The following is a 17,274-nucleotide window of genomic DNA, read 5'->3' as shown; positions in this document are numbered from 1 at the left end:
ATTATTTTCGCATATCTATAACTGTCTTCATGTAAAAATATAATTTGATAATGATTTTGCAGGGTACTTTTAATACTGATACTATATCTATAATTGGAAAATGTATATTTGTGGTAAATTTCACAGGAAAAGAATTATAAATACGGAAATTATAATGAGTAAAACAAAATGTTACTAAATGGACAAGAAAGTTTTATTTTCGTTTTATTGTTCTTATTTACTAATCTTTTGACATGAAATTTGCCACATACATGTGTTTGCCGATTATACATATACTAATATTATAAGAAATATCGGGCGAATTCGTTATCAAATTATATTCCTAGAACAACTTATTTATAGACATGCGACAATAAATTTGGACATGAGTATACATACTTGCAGAGCCGTCATATCCTCAGCTAGAGATTGTCTATCTCATCTGTGTCCTTGGAAAATATGCGAAACATACTTCGGCCTCACCCTCGGCACCCTCTGAGAGAGGAAATTCTCCATTTGCTTATGGAAAAGAAGTGAATGACCTTGGCTGTGTTGCCAATTTGTCATTCAATCGTTTGGTCTTGACGAGTGAAGATCGTAGGCTACTTAGAATGGCTAATAAGACAGAGGACAGCGAAGTCCGTGAAATAATTCATTCTGGCAACGCTTCCGCATCTAACAATTGAAAGATCTCGGGCGCAACAACTTGTACCTCCTCTTTCGAGGGAGATACGGGAAATCACATATCGACAGCAGCGTCAGAAAAGGGCACAGTTGAAACAGAAGAGCTCTAGTAAGTATTACAATCTATCATCACTAAATACAAAGTATAATATGGATAAAAATAAATTACAACAGGACGTTCACGAACACGAGGGAGAAAAATGTATCATTTTTGCATGATGATACGGAATTTCATTTCACATTCTGCACTAATTCTAAGGATTGGCATTCAAACATTCAGCCATCAATCCGGTTCCTTCAGATTTTCGGCATTGGATTTCAGGGCACATCTTCAAATGTACCGAAATGGAACGCCATTGTTTTCCGTCACTGAAATAAAATTTAGGACCTATTTTTTTTAAAGTAAAATTCTGAAAAAAGTATTTTATTGTATTTAGTTGAATTAAAATTCTGTAGGGCTATTTTATAGACTCAAAATAAAATTATTTATTCCTTTTCACTTCTGTATTAAAATACAATTTTATACTCCTGAAGAAAGAACTTTTTCTTGAAGATAAATGTATGAGTCATTGGAATCACGCATGATGTATCTAATTTAATGTAACTTGAATGGCCTATAAAACTAGCAAGAGTCCCGAAATCAAAATATATGTGGTAAAATGACCATAATCTAATTAATGTTGTTCCGGAATCTTGATTTTACCCATAAATGGGTAGAACTGGATGCTTCCACTATAATGTGTGCTACAAATTCCAAAGTGAAATGACTTAGTATTTTAGAAACTTTTTATGCTTGGGAGCAGAGCGTAGCTCATCTGAAATTCGTAACACCGTGTGTTAAAAAAAAACAAAAAAAAACTCAACCATGAATTTTACTAATCTCCTTAGGATAAGAAATGAAATAATCAATTTAATTTGGATATTTTCGACATCACACCAGAAGCTATCAAGACTCGAAATGGTTTTAATTATAAAAATCTACTAAATCGTAATGTCATAACCATTATGACTATCCAACATCGTAGGGGATGCGGCACAGGATCGACACGGCACAGGATCGACACGGCATACGACCGACAATTCAGCTCAGAAACCTGTTTCGGTCCTGTGCCGTGTCGATCCTGTGCCGTTTCGGTCCTATGCCGTGTCGATCCTATGCCGTGTCGATCCTGTGCCGTTTTGCTCTCACGCCGCTGCTCTGAAATAATTTAACTTTTAATCATCTGCCTAAAAAAATAATATTTTTATTATCTGTTTAATCTTTGCTCTTACAAATTATAAACTGTCGATTCTATGCCTGTGCAAGTTATATGCATAGAATACGTACGATCGAAACGGCATAGAGCCGACACGGCATAGGACCGAAACGGCACAGGATCGACACGGCATAGGAACGAAACGGCACAGGATCGACACGGCACAGGATCGACACGGCGCAGGACCGAAACGGTATAGGACCGAAACGACGCACGATCATCCCCACTGCGTAGTATCTATAAAACCAAATATTTATTTCTCATAAAAGCAATCAGAGACCTGTCAATTGATTTTAAAATATAAGAATTATAAGATATTTACTATATGAATATTAATAATTGTGAGTGACAAAAGAATGATAGTGCTAAATGGACAAAATATAATTTCTTGTGTGCTTGGTCAAAAGCATTTCTATATGTATGGAATACTTATTATTATTATTATTATTATTATTATTATTATTATTATTATTATTATTATTATTATTATTATTATTATTATTATTATTATTATTATTATTACGTTTTAACTCGTTTTGAAATCATGGCCTGATTCCACTAGAAAGCGAAAGCCATGAGAAATGTAAGCTAAGTAGTAATATGGAATACTTTTAATGTTGCTCACTAGAGGAAACATGCTCGCATGTCTTCTCGTCTCGATATTGAGACCACAAGAGACTTTTTTAATAAGAAGCTCAGTTGGGAAGTAATAACTGAGCCGATGGCTCGAGCCGGCTCGCTTGGGGTGAACCATCGGCTCGAGCTGGCTTGGTTGGATGAACCATCTGCTCGGTTCGGCTCATCTGGGCCGAAGGCTCTTGCTGACACGGTTCGGTGAGCTGTTGGCTCGGCTCACTTCTTGGTTCGGGTCCATAGTGAGTGAGCTGTGAGCCCAGCTGCTCAAGTTGTTTACAATTGTAAACCCGGGCCGAACAGTTTTGAAGATATTTGGCCAGTGCCCTATAACTTTTAACAATGTTTGGCTCGAGCCCGAATACTCAACCTAAACCCTCAACCCAAATTCACAAGCTCGTGAACAATATCCTTGACTCCTAGAATTCACGACTACCGAGGTTAGCAATCAACTAGTTTTTTAGTATTCAAACACAGACCGCGTTTCTTTCATGTTTAAACACAGTGTTGTTATAATTATAATTATAATTATTATTTATTATTATTAATAATAATAATAAAAGTTGTACTAGTAGTAGTACTAGTATCATTGATAACCTATATTGTTTATGCAAGATACTTGAAGAGAATACTCGAAACTACAAACCAGATTTGGTTCGACTCGACCCGAATTCGAGTCGAGTTGGAGGAAATTTTTCGAATCGCGTTCAAAGATGTCTGTTTTTAGTCGAATCGAGTTGCAAAAGAATACTCGCTCGTACTCACTCGTGCCCATCGTAGGATGACCACATTCTAACAATCGAAAAGTAGGACACAAGTATAATAGTACTGTATATGATATCTTACTGCGTCGGCAATACGCATATCATTATTTCAATTAATGTTAACCTTAAGTTAATGAACATTTTTGTTAAGAAGAAGCACTGAACAAAATTATTAAAGGAATTAAACACAACTCCAAATGCTTTGATGAATAACAAATTGGTTTATTTTATGAACGTACAGTCAAAGTTCGTGTTGGGCTAAATAATAATAATAATAAATTTCGAAGCGTGGTATTATTTTAAGAAATGAAAGAAAATTTAGACCGGCACAAAGGAACTTCTATTTAACTTGGTTAGCATCACTGTCATAAGTTCAATAAGAAACCTTTCCTACTTTACCGATATCTCAACAAGGCCTTCTCAGTAAAAGCGATGTATTGTAAAAAATGGTTTGTTGATTGTTCTCCATCCCTAGTCTTCTGAGGAGTGTTAAAAAACACAGCGGTTCATCATTCAGGAAAAGAGTGTGTTTGATTCAAAATATTGTGAATAAAGAATGAAACATTAAGATATTGCAAATAAATTAACTCTGGACATTTCGCAGGGCATTTTAAAGAAGAAGGATATTTCTCGATTTCCTAGACATCTTCGCAACACGCAGGACAGCTCTTTGAAAAACAGTACTGTACTGCGAAAATCAGTACGTCTGGTTACCCTAGCCCATCCCTACGAGTAACGCAGTATGGCATTTTAGCCAATGTTACCTTATATGAAAATATTCATAACTTATAGCTGTCAAGTAAAAATGTGTCCTTGCATTTACATAAAGCAATTCAGAAAGGGAAATAATAATAATAATAATAATAATAATAATAATAATAATAATAATAATAATAATAATAATAATAATAATAATAATAATAATAAAAGCGATAGTAATAGTAGTACGGAAAATTGAAGTGATAACATTTGTTCACATATTCTAAGTTTCAGACCTAAAAGTAACGCGTTACTTTCGAAGTAAAGTAACAGTTACTTTTTGGGGGCAAGTAACGCGTTACATTTTAGGAAAAAGTAAAGTTACTTGTAACGCGTTACATTTTTACATGTAACTTACCCAAAACTGTCCATGGGAAAATTGTTCACTGCTCGGGCCAAGATTGTTTCTGACTGTCGACAGATGGATGCCGTTTATGGCAGACCTTTGCCTGAAGTACTGCCCAAAGTTTGTAGTCCAACGGGTTAAGATCCGGGCTGCTAGAAGGCCAATCAGTGGTAGAAATAAAGTGAGGGACGTTCCGCGCCAGCCAGTCCTAAGTTGGTTTCGCTGTGTGGCCTGGAGCGGAATCCTGTTGGAAGGTCCACCTTTCTCCAGGGAACATGGTAGCAGATAGTGGTTACACTATAGGTGTTAGCACTGTGTTCTGGTATACCTTGGCAGATGTTTTAACACCTTGTTCGCAAAAATACAGCTGGGTTGTGCTTGAGTAGCTCACTCCCCACCAAACCATCACTGAGGCAGCATGATGTGTCGGGTGTCATCCAGAAGTCCTAAACGGCAGAACTCCTAAAAATATAGGCACTAGACCTGAATTTTAGTACTTCTGCAGTTTAGGACTTGTGGCACGGTATGATTTTTAGGATTTCTGCCGTTTAGGACTTGTGCCGCGATATGATTTTTAGGACTTCTGGCGTTTAGGACTTCTGCCTTTTAGGACTTGTGCCGTTTAGGTCTTGTGCCTTTTTCATTCACTTGCTTTAGTTCTGAAATTCGCCACCACCCCACGAAATTGCGACGATGCAGCAACTAGTTGGCAATAATATCACGAACGTAGCTAATTCCAACAATAACAGCTATATTTGTACTACTAAGATTATTATTATCACTATCTGTTCTGCACTTATACTTGAATTACATAATACAACTTATTTCATTCTAAGAATTAATTACATAGTTAGTTAAGAAATTCGTTTCTTTCGAATGGAGATACGAGAATCCCAAGACAAATTCCTAAAACAAAAATAAATAAATAAAAAATTGAAAAAATGTTTAAAAAGCATATTTTACCAGACTTCTGAAAGCAAGAAAACATTCAGAATTTCAATATATACTGTGTGGAGCGAATTTTATTAAGAGTAAGACAAAAATCCACCAAAGTTTAATTAATTAAGACAAAAGCTCACTAGACATTTCACGAGTGAACATTAAATACCAACGGTATACATAAAGAACGCAGTAGATTTAAAATTGAACAAAGAACATTTACTATGCAATACATTGGGTGACATTCATAAGTTCTAAACGGCACAAGTCCTAAAAATATAGGCACTAGACCTAAATTTTAGGTCCTGTGCCATTTTTGCAGAAATTACTACATAGTCATTTAGGGGTGTAGCCTGCAATTTTTTCTAGGGGAGCTTGATTTTTATTTTCAAATCAAATCAAAAGTTTATTTTCAGATTACGAAAGCTTCAATAAGACAATAAATTTATACATATTACACATGTACATAAATACATAATATTATTGTATTTCCAGTTACTTCCTTTTTGAAACCTGGACCTTGACAGAGCGTAAATTTAAAACCACAGCTTGTGGGAAATGTACGAATAAGTTAGTTATAAGAAATCGGAAACTGTTCATGGAAGTCCATTTGTTTGACTGTATTTATCTTCTGTACTCTTATATAAAAGAGTAAAGATGAGTGATTTTTGGGCATACTACTACAAGTAGAGGCGATAAATTTTAGTTATAAAATATAATTTTCTTATGAAAGCAGTACATAAGAAAGAATTTTTGGAAATAAGTATCGTAAAAAGGGTGGGGTAAGATTTTTTTAAAGGGTAGTGTATCTCGCAAGTTTCTAAAGCTAGTAAAATAAAACTTGGCATATAAGCTTTCCTATTTAAAAAAAAAAAAAAAACTGAAAATTGAAAATTGAAAATTGAACACATAAAAGGGAAAGAGCAAAGGGAGCACATTTTTTTATGTTCGATTTCCCCATTACTTACTCAGAAAATATGTAAATAAATTAAGGAAGGATTTGTTTAAGCTAGATGCGTGCAACTCGGCATTTGAACTTTTAACTAAAAGTAATAAAATACTATATGTTTCAGCGTCTTGAAAATTACACTTCTAAGCGAAAGGAGGGTCAGTTTCTATAATATTAAAATATCCCACTGCTTATGAGATTTGGGCAGAAAACTCTTTTTCCTTTAGGCCTCGGTTCATCCAGTTAAGCAAACGAGAGTACAAAGTGGCTGATTAATTAGGTTATTTTAATTATTTTAACATGTTGACGTAGTTTAATTCTTTTAAAACTGTATTCTTTCACATTCTATTATAAACATATTTCATTTGCTGTAATTATTAAACACGTTTAATAAACAGATATGGCAGATATGCAACTCATTTATGGAGTAGCAAAGGGCAATAGCCCAGAAGTGAGGCGTTTATATGGTGACCGTCGCCCTCAAAAGAGAGTAACTTTCCTTGTATTTTTCCACGCCTCCATATTCGACTTCGAGAGAGGGGTCCCTTCGGTTTCTCGTACGTGAAATCGGAGGAAATAGCCCCATATGGACAGCTGAACTTGAAGACAGCGTACGTCGAATGATCAAAACCGTCTTGAAACTATCATGTGTATGGCGTAAAAACCCACATGCAACTCTAGTAAACGATCAGCAGCAGAAATTTGGTGTGGTGTGGTGGATAATTTTGTGGTAGGATCTTATTTATTATCGGTCTGCCTGTGTGGGAGTACGTATCTTTTATTTTTACATAATTTTCTCCCAAAATTGATAGAACATGTGCCCTTGAACATAAGACAGCAGATGTGATTTCAGTATGATAGTACACCTGCACATTTTGACAGGAATATGCTGACTTACCTAAATGAAACATTCCCAGATTGGGAGAGAAAAACCTGTGTTATGACAACCTCGTTCATTCTACCTCACGCTGCTTGATTTTTTATTTCGGGGATACGTATGAAACTCCGGCCACGACAGTCGAAGAACTTGTAGCTCGATGTAATATAGCTGCGGCAATCATCTACGAAATTTCAGATGTGCTTGATCACACGCGGAAAAATTTGCTTCGCCGATGTCATCTTTGCAATGCGGTCAACGGTCGACAATATCAGACTGTGAACTGTTATTCTTCATAGCTGTCTCGTGTACACATACTGCATTGCACAAATACTGTACAAGGTACCTCTGAGTATTTCAGTTATCCTACCTTCTCCGAAACAGAATAAATCGATAATTTGAAATTGTATTTCTTTCTTTCCTTGTGCAACACGCGCAAAACCTTGAGTATCGTCGAGTTTCATTCCTTCTGTACTCGTAGTTATTATCTTCCACGAATTTACGCATTACGGGGAGGAAATCTTTTAATCTAGCTTACTTTGGCTCAAATTATATTCACATAATTTGTGGGAATCACTGTTGTTATGTGAAGAATCCCTTATACTCTAGTTCATCGTACATGATCTTTTGCCCCTGACTGTCTTATGCACAGTCGTTATAAACCTACTCTGGATCAAAATTATTTTTTTCTCATTTTTACACACTCTTAAGTTGAACAAGAAGCCGTTGATTGATCATCCGTTACCATTGGCATAGAAGTTATAATTATGATAAGCTAAAGACTTCGTTTCATTTAAATTCTTCTTCCGAGTCCAGGAATCACCTCCAGACGTTCATTACATTAATGAAGTTACACACTATATATATAATGATAAAAAATAATACCGATATTAGTGTCGATGAAATAGTATTTGGAGTCACTCAGACGAACAGTAACACTCCCGATGCAGTTTAAATCCATACTCAGATTCCATTGCCCTTTATGCTCAAAATGAAACTATTCTCCCCGTGCGAAGAACGGGTATTCTGTTAATAATTTATTATTAAACATCACACCATAAAATACAAATTGTATCACGTAATGTACACGTTATACTGTTACTTGCTTAATGTGTAAATGGAGGATGAAGGACTATTATTGGATCAAAAGATCCAATATATTTCAGACAATAAATTTCTTGTAGGCTTTATATCTGGAGAACAACATATAGTGTACCCAAACCTAAACTATGACTGAACTCAGTATGATGTGCTTAGTGCCTGGATAAAACGAAAGCTCGATTTAGGGACCATTCAAAAATTCTGTTGCCCTTGATCCAAAAAATCTAATATATTTCGTTCAATTAAAAAAAATCTTGTACGTCTTATATCTGAAGAACTACATATAGTGCAGCCAAACCAAAACTATCACTTAACTCAGCATGATGTGCTTATTCCGAAAGTAATACGAAACCTTGATTTAGGGACCGTCCAAACGTTTGTAGCCCCTGATCCAAAAAGTCCAATATATTTCATTAAATCAATAATTTTATTGTATGTCTTATATATGGAGAACTACATATAGTGTAACCCAACCCAAGATATCACTTAACTCAGTGTGATATGCCATTTGCGTAAAAAATATGAAAAGTCAATTTAGGGACCGTCCAAAAATTTTGTGGCCCGTTATAAAAAAAATCCAAAATATTTAATTAATCGAAATTTTTCTTGTACTCCTTATACCTGGAGAACTACATATCTGGAGAAAACTCGATTTAGAGACCGTTCGAATATTTTATGGTAACTGATCCAAAAATTAATATTAGCCAAGATCATAATACTTTGATCCATTTTTTAGATCATTCCTAAAATTCTTGTTTTTATCCAATCTTTCTTTTAAACAGTATCACTCTCTTTGTTCTCAATTTGAAATTTATCAAGCAATTATAAAGCATTGCTTATTATCCAATTTGTATTCGGTGTAGAGCTTCAATTTTCTCAAAGTTTCAAATAAGATAATAAAATATGATTTACTATCGGAATTCGTGTCAGGTATTATTATTACTTTTATTGGTGTTTTCCTTTCTTTCAATTGTTAAAACAAGAAACTACCTTGCACTGTCATAAAATATGTGCTCTTTTCCAATAGCATAATAAGTGCTCATATAATTTTGAACTTTAAAATTAAGGATTGAATCAGTACAAGAAGTACAATTTGGATAACGAATGACTTATAATTGATGTTTAGTGGCGTACTGAAGTAAAGGGATTAAGGACTTTGAAACCCCCCTTGAGCAAGGTATTATGCAAAATTAAGCACGTTTATCATATTAGCACGTTTATATATATAAACACTTGATATTATATAAACTTGTGTTCCTAAAGCCCCTGAACTCCCTAAACATTTGCGTAGAGTACTGATTGTGTTTCTCTTATTATTTTAACCGTTTTATGCTTTGAACGAAATTTGAAGTGCACCACCTTTACTATAAAAATTTCTTTAATGGTTCTTAGTTTTTCTTCAAAACAATCAATAACGAACGAAAAATAAATGATTGAGTTTGATTTTAAATCGAAATTTGAAATACCACCAAAAAGTTGGCCCACCCAACCTTATTTTGTAAATGACTCTTAATAATTTTCAAAACAAACTATTTCCTCTTCAAACCAATCAATAAAAACGGAAAACATGTTATTAGCTTGAGTATTGAATCGATATTTAAAAGCAGAAAAAACAGTATGAAGTTGACCACCAAATGTATCCTGGAAATAGATATATTTTACTGGTTGTTTTGAAACAAGTGATTTTTTTCTTCAAAATAAGCAAACCGCCCCGAAACAAATCACCTTCATCAACATTATTTCTTAATTATATTCTTATGTTTTTCGAATCAAATTACTTTTCTTCCAAACAAGCAACAACAAATCCATATCAGACGATTGATTTTGGTCTTGAATCGAAAGTAAAGGAATCAGATTGAATTTGATCACATTCTAAATTTATTTTGTAAATCTCTTTCTCTATTTTTTTCGAAACAAGCGATTTGCTCTTAAAAACAATCAATAAGAAACGCTTGGCTTCGGTTTTGATTCGAGACTTTAAAGTGGAGCCAATATGAAATTCCATCACCCATTTCTCTTGAAAAGACTCTTTATGTTTTTCGAAACAGACTATTCTTTTTCAAAATAATTAGTAGCATACGCATATCAAACAATTGATTTTGATTTTCAATCAAAATTTTAAGTGGAGGAACAAGGGTAAATTTGGCCATATACCAACTTTATTTTGTAAACATCTCTTTATGTTTTAAGAAAGATACGATTTTTACTATTTTTCTTCAAAAAAGTCAATAACAAACGAAAAACAAACGATTGGCTTCCGATTTCAATTCGAAATTTGAAAGGAGGCAACTTAACATAGGTGCATTGCTTCGCTTAAAAAAAAAAATCCAAACGCAAATTCTAAGCCTACAGTTTTAAAATTGCAGTTACATGTACATACTTCAACTTAGTATACATAAAAAATTACAGCATTATAAAAATATCAGACAAATAATATTATTTATTCGGTATTGAAAACCTCGAATCAACTATTTGAGTTATTTAGCGTATTTTTTTTAATATCACAAAATTAAAGGTGTATTTATTACGGCATGGATATATTACGCACAATATTTTTATACAATTTGTATATATATATATTTTTTTTTAAAAATAGACCATTTAGAATTATTTATCCTTACAATTTTTTATATCCACAAATTCAAGGTGAGGGATATGCGATATTGATATTTTCAGAAAGTGTTGACCACCCTACAGAATGTCGATCCTGTGCCGTGTCGATCCTATGCCGTTTCGGTCCTGTGCCGTGTCGATCCTGTGCCGTTTCGGTCCTATGCCGTGTCGGCCCTGTGCCGTTTCGGTCCTATGCCGTGTCGATCCTACGCCGTTTCGTTCCTATGCCGTTTCGATCGTATGACGGTTCTCTCCTATATATCCTTGAGAAAATAATTGTTACTTAATATTGCGTAATTATAAAATAATGTATTTTTTATTATTTCGATCGTATGAAAGTTCTGCTGTCGATCCTATGCCGTGTCGATCCTGTGCCGTTTCGGTTCTGTGCCGTGTCGATCCTATGCCGTGTCGATCCTATGCCGTGTCGATCCTACGCCGTGTCGATCCTATGCCGTGTCGATCCTACGCCGTGTCGGTCCTGTGCATGTAACCCACATCGTAAATGGATGTAATACTGACAGGTAGTTTAACTTTGATGATCTGTAATCGATGTCTTTTCACTCTGCGATCTTAATTCCTACTCCTCAGTCAACTCTCTCTCCTGAACCAGCACAACCCCTTTCCGGGATTCGGAGGCTTCCTGGTTGTAGCGTAGACTTTAGCTCAGGTCTTCTTATGAAATGTCTTACTTTGCTGTTTCCTTATAGGAAAAATTCCTATAACTGTGGTGTGATGCCTACGTTATGTTTTTATTTTTATTTTATTTTATTTGCTTAAACAAACAGTTTGACTATCGCTTCCTTGTTTTACAATAAACAAAATAAATTACCAAAATGCATGTTTGAATTTTGGGTATTTTACAATATAGCTTAGATCTTGTACTCTACCCTTCTTGCAACTTTTCCTTATACTAGAACGATTTTAGAGAGTAGTAAGCACCGGCTCTTGAGGGAAGTCACATTGGTAAAAAGTTAATTATATCGCTATAAAATAAGGAAAGAGAACTTCTTCCCTTGTAGCTATAAAAGTTTATTTTATTTTATTTTATTTTATTTTATTATTTTTTTTTGGCGATAAGACTTCCCACATGAGCCACCACTAAACGTAAGAATTATTTTTTTTTAAAAAAAAGAGAAAAAATAGTATTATGGATATTACCTGTAGTTACGGACGTTATTGACACTCATAAGTGGATCAAAAATTTTGTAGTACACAACGGCATCAACAGTGACAGTCACACTGTCTTTAGTAAGAATCTGTTATCAACGAAAACATAAGTACAGTCAGCAATCAAAATTAAGAGATTAAGAAGAAAAAGCAGACAATGTTGTAGAAAATATAAGTTTTCATCAATAAATAAAAGTCCTAAGTGTACATTCATAACATCCTCTGCTTCTAGCACAAGACTTTCATAAAATAAATAAATAAATAAAATAAATAAAATAAAATGAAGGAAGAAAAAAGTTACATTTAAATTACTCAACAAATCTGTAACAATATGACATTAAGGTGTACACGTTTTAATTCTAGTAAAGAGTTTCTAAACAAGGAAAGTGGAAGATTTATTTTAACATGTAGATTCACATTCAAAAGAAAAAATGAAATGAAATGAAATTTTGAGTTTTACGTCCCACGATTATGCCGGTTAGGCTAAAGGAGACGGTGATAATGAGTAATGAATGAAATGGTGGAATGAAGAAAGTGGGAGGAAACGGGAGAACCCCGAGAAAACCCACGCACACGGTGTTTGTCCACCACAAAGTTCACTTGGCGGGAGCAGGGTTTGAACCCGAGACCCCTAGCACCAGAGGTGAACGCTCTACCACTGAGCCACCGCGGCCCCCACATTCAAAAGAAATACAACATCCGGTGGCATAAATTCACCCACAATATTGGCGCAGAAAATTATATATATATATATATATATATATATATATATATATATATATATATATATATATATATATATATATATAGGGTATATATGGGGATATGGATAGCCACCGTTAGCCGTGAAGATATCAACTGGATTCACTCCACTACTGAACTCGACCGAGATAAATGACAGTAAGAAAAGCTAAATGCTATATATCCTTTTATTATAGGCAACCAATCTTTCCTTGCTATTCTGTAGGTTGCATAGAACCTAGGGAATGTTATAGATTTGAAACAGGATGCGAATAATCACCGTTACACGTGAATGGGTTAACGAATTGAATCAATTAAGGAATTCGACCGAGATTATCGCTGTAGGTGTTGCAAGAAACAGAATTCGACAAGTGGCTTTAGTTCAACTATTATTGTATCTAGTAACGGACGGATGGATGTACAGTACTAACATTACGAGCTTCGTATAATACCCTCTAGCGTGATTCTAATAAAATAATGGACAGGAATACTAATAATATCTGTCATATTATTATAAACTTAATAATAAAATGAAACTTATCACTATGCCGGATTTTTATCCTGTAAAAAGTTCAAGAATTTTTCTTTTCCCTCCATCGGCCACGACGTAAAGGAAAACAATTAAGATCGTAAACTTACATAGCTAATAGTCAAAATTAAATCCACAGGAATTGTAGCTTATTCATAAGAAAACAATATATATATATATATATATATATATATATATATATATATATATATATATATATATATATAGATAGATAGATATAGATAGATAGATAGATAGATAGATAGATAGATAGATAGATAGATAGATAGATAGATAGATAGATAGATAGATAGATAGATAGATAGATAGATATAATCACTATCAGACAAGCACGCATAGAATAGATTTGTCTAAAATTGGAACACAAAACGTATATTCATATTACTAAATAAGCAAACATTCTATAAGAATTTACAAAATATGAAAATTGTAAATATTGTACTTTCACATTTCTACATCTATTGCTCATAAGATTGGACTGGATTGGAGTTTTGTGTCCCGTTCAACACCGAGGCTATTATGAGAAATGGATCTACAAGCTTAACGTGGAATCTGAACCACATGCGCTCCCGCCGGGAATCGAACCGGGGTCTTCCCGTTGCTCATAAGAGAAGACCATCGAGCATTTTCTTTCTAAAAAAAAAGCCAGGTGTGATACTCTTCAAGGTAGCTTAAATTTTAGAATGAAGCTGTTGATGAGGCTAACCCAACTTTTACCAGATTCCCTTCACTTCATAATGTTAACCGATAGTTAACGGTGTTCGAGAAATTCATAATGTGAGTTTATTTCAGACAGTGATTATACTCATATTTTATAAAGAAGCTACAATTTCTGTGCATTTAATTTTTATTACTAGGTATGCGAATTCTTGGTGCTAATTTTCCTTTGTATATTGTAACTGATGAAGTGAACGGTAGAGTTCTATAGACATTGCAGAGTCATTTTGACGTATGATTAGCGTCATACTAAAGACCTGACTACTGCAGGAAACATATGTTAGTTGAACTCTTTAGTATGGCATTAATCACGCGTCAGAACGACTCTGCATAAGGCCTAATAACTTCAATTTTATAATTAATGTTGAGAGTAGTCTATGTGTTAAGTAATAGAGTTTTAAGAAAAATGCACACAGGTCGATAGACAGTACTGGATAATGCTTCGATTTAGAATACGGACTCTTTACGCATATAATTCTCCCTGTTGATCTAGTTGAAAGCAAGTGCGCCTTTGGTACAGTTCGATGAAGTTACAAAAGTCCATCTTAGGAACAAACTCTTGCGCCGTGTGCTTATGCATTCAGAAATACACTTCTCATCGACTAATTACTTCTGGTATTCTATTCAACTCACTCCTTACTCCCCCTGTCCTTGTTTAAGCTTTGTGGTATAGTAATATACTCTTTCCGTTCGGGCGAAGAAAAAAAAAACAGAAACCAGCTTACAAGGTTTATAGCTCTAAAACCGTATTTTTTATTCGTTTAATCTGAAATAAACTTTGAGAGTCTGAAAAAAGTCACAAAATGTTCCCATCGCTTCATAAACGCCCTTATTTGCATTCTTTCCCTTTTTCAAAGACTGCAAGCTAAGATACTCATACCGGCAGTAGGTTTTGTACTTCCCAAAGTCTGTAATGAGGGCGCAGAGCTCTAAAAATTACTGACAGAAATGAGTGTTATTCATTTCTTTTCCGTAATTGGAAGCAAAGTTCCAGTTCCAGGGAAGTCATTTCGGCAGGACAGAAGGGTGTAATTGCCCAATCCCTTGAGCTTGATAAATACATATTGTTTGATTTAATGTGTAGTAATACACTAATAAAAAAAAGTTCGATCCCAGCTCGTGCCGAGTAAACTTTGTGATGGACAAACACCGTAAGCGTGAGTTCTCCCGTTTCCTTCCACTTTTCTTCATTCTACCATTTTTTTCATTGTTCATCGTCACCGTCTTCTTTAGTCTATACGGCATAAGCGTAAAACTTAAAGATTTCATTTCACTTTTTACTAATAAAAAAAGTTAAACTATTATGTCAGCGGAGAATCTGAGTACAATTGTCAATGCCAGTATCCTGATACAATATGACAAAAAAGTGTATACATTTTTATGGCGGACATAATCGGATTTTCCTAGTTACTACTAAACCAGTTTACCCATGACACAATCTCGAAAGTTGAACTAGCGGGAGTTGCATTTAGCTCGAAACAAACGTAAGGATCACAGATGGTTTCAGTAACACGTGAAGTGTAACTGGAACCAGTAGGGGTGGGTTATGTTCTTCGATGAATATCACTTGAGTTTCTTATGACTTCATTTAGCAAGGGCAAAGTTCTCAATATTTTTTTTTTTTTTTTATTTACATACCCTTTCTCTTGAAATATCAGATTGCGGGTTGAGTTGACGTTTTGTTGAGTGCGTTGTTCACGTACGTACATTAACATCACATACTAATAATGAGAGAATATTCTGCGTCATTTACTCCTTACTCCTTTACATGTATGACAATATACAGCCTCACCCTGCGAGAACTGTGAAGAATCTCTTAGACGAAAAAGATAATCGGATTTAATAGAATGCTTGCTCACCAGATCTGAACCTGTCGTAGATGTTTGAAATACCCTTGTCGTATACATCACACAGCTTAATTTTTCACTAATAATGAATCTGCAGGTGCGGGGTTTTTCAGAAGAATAGTCCTTACTAACAATCTTATTGGAGCTATAGAGGAAAAATGTACGCCTATTTGTTCAAGGAGTCTTCATGTCTTCTACTTTCAGTCGGATATGTTCTAATGCTTATCGCTACTAAACATCTTGTACATCAAAATCATAGTGTGTACGGGATTTATCACACTTCGTTATCATTATTGCCAATATTTTGTTTTATGCTCACCAGGCCCGCAACCAGCCACAGAGGTTTGGGAGGGCATGAATATGATTGGGGGGCCAAGTAATTAAACATTCTCTTAGAAATAGCTAAATTGTGTTTTTTGTATTAATAATAGTATTTTGTGTTAAGGTCTGGAGGGGCCACGAAAAGTTTAGGGGGGCCAGGAACCCCCTAGCCCCCCTCTAGTTGCGGGCCTGATGCTCACTGAATGGCAAATTTCGCTACATTACGTTGTGTTGTTCTAAATTTTGTGAAGAAATTCAATTATCGTCGTAGCTATGAACTGTTTAATCAACAGATTTGGATTGTTGATAATAAAGCATTCCCTCCCTTCTGATTACAGACTACACAAAACGATCAAAATAGAATTGTTATTCTAAGCAGCATACACTTGAATTCAACGATTTTTCATGTTATACAAACGTGAAAGTACTACACTTTTACCATAAAATGAACAAACTTGCTGTAATTTCTACCGGTACTAGGATTATGAATTAATGCAGATTTCTAATGGTATGTAAAGCACTCACTTCTTGCGGTGGAACATCGAAGAAGACGGTTCGAAGGTCAAGTTTGATGTAGTTATCAATACAAGGCAAAACGAAGAATAATCCAGGTCCTCGAGCACCTCCCGCTCGCAAGCGACCTAATCGAAATACAACAGCTCTTTCATACTCTGCCACAACCTACAAAAGAATATACAATTAATAAAATCAAACGTGAAACATGGAAACACCACACACCAACGAGAAAATACGATCTTTTTTGGACAGATGTAGTTCCTATAATTAAAATAAATAAACAGTATGATACGAGTCATTGTTCGCAATTACAGTAAGTGTAATCATTCAAATATCACCATTAGATTACAGCACATGCCCCCTATTTATTCAGATTATCTTGTAGGCAAGGGCGCCGATTTCTCTATAAATTTGGGGGGGGGTGCACTCAGATGCATAAGGTATATATATGAAGATTTTAAGACAAATTGCACTGAAATTATGCCAAATATTGTATACTCATAAATATAATA

General features: G+C 34.7%; 1 protein-coding gene across 1 annotated transcript in view; it reads right to left on the bottom strand.

Annotated features, from left to right (window-relative positions):
- LOC145690261 (band 7 protein AGAP004871-like) overlaps nucleotides 1-17,274 on the bottom strand; it is an 82,047-nt gene that overhangs the window by 22,543 nt on the left and 42,230 nt on the right. Inside the window, exons 3-4 of the mRNA XM_081764988.1 lie at nucleotides 16,772-16,927; nucleotides 12,062-12,159 (exon numbers count right to left, since the gene is read on the bottom strand). Of these exons, the coding sequence (XP_081621114.1) occupies nucleotides 12,062-12,159; nucleotides 16,772-16,927 (254 nt within the window). The remainder of the gene's footprint in view (nucleotides 1-12,061; nucleotides 12,160-16,771; nucleotides 16,928-17,274) is intronic.

This window comes from Thermobia domestica, chromosome 7 (genome assembly GCF_964235325.1).
Source record: "Thermobia domestica chromosome 7, izTheDome1.hap1.1, whole genome shotgun sequence".
Lineage (NCBI taxonomy): Eukaryota > Metazoa > Arthropoda > Insecta > Zygentoma > Lepismatidae > Thermobia > Thermobia domestica.
The sequence above is the reverse complement of the archived record's forward strand: the minus strand, read 5'-3'. Positions and strand labels throughout refer to the sequence as shown.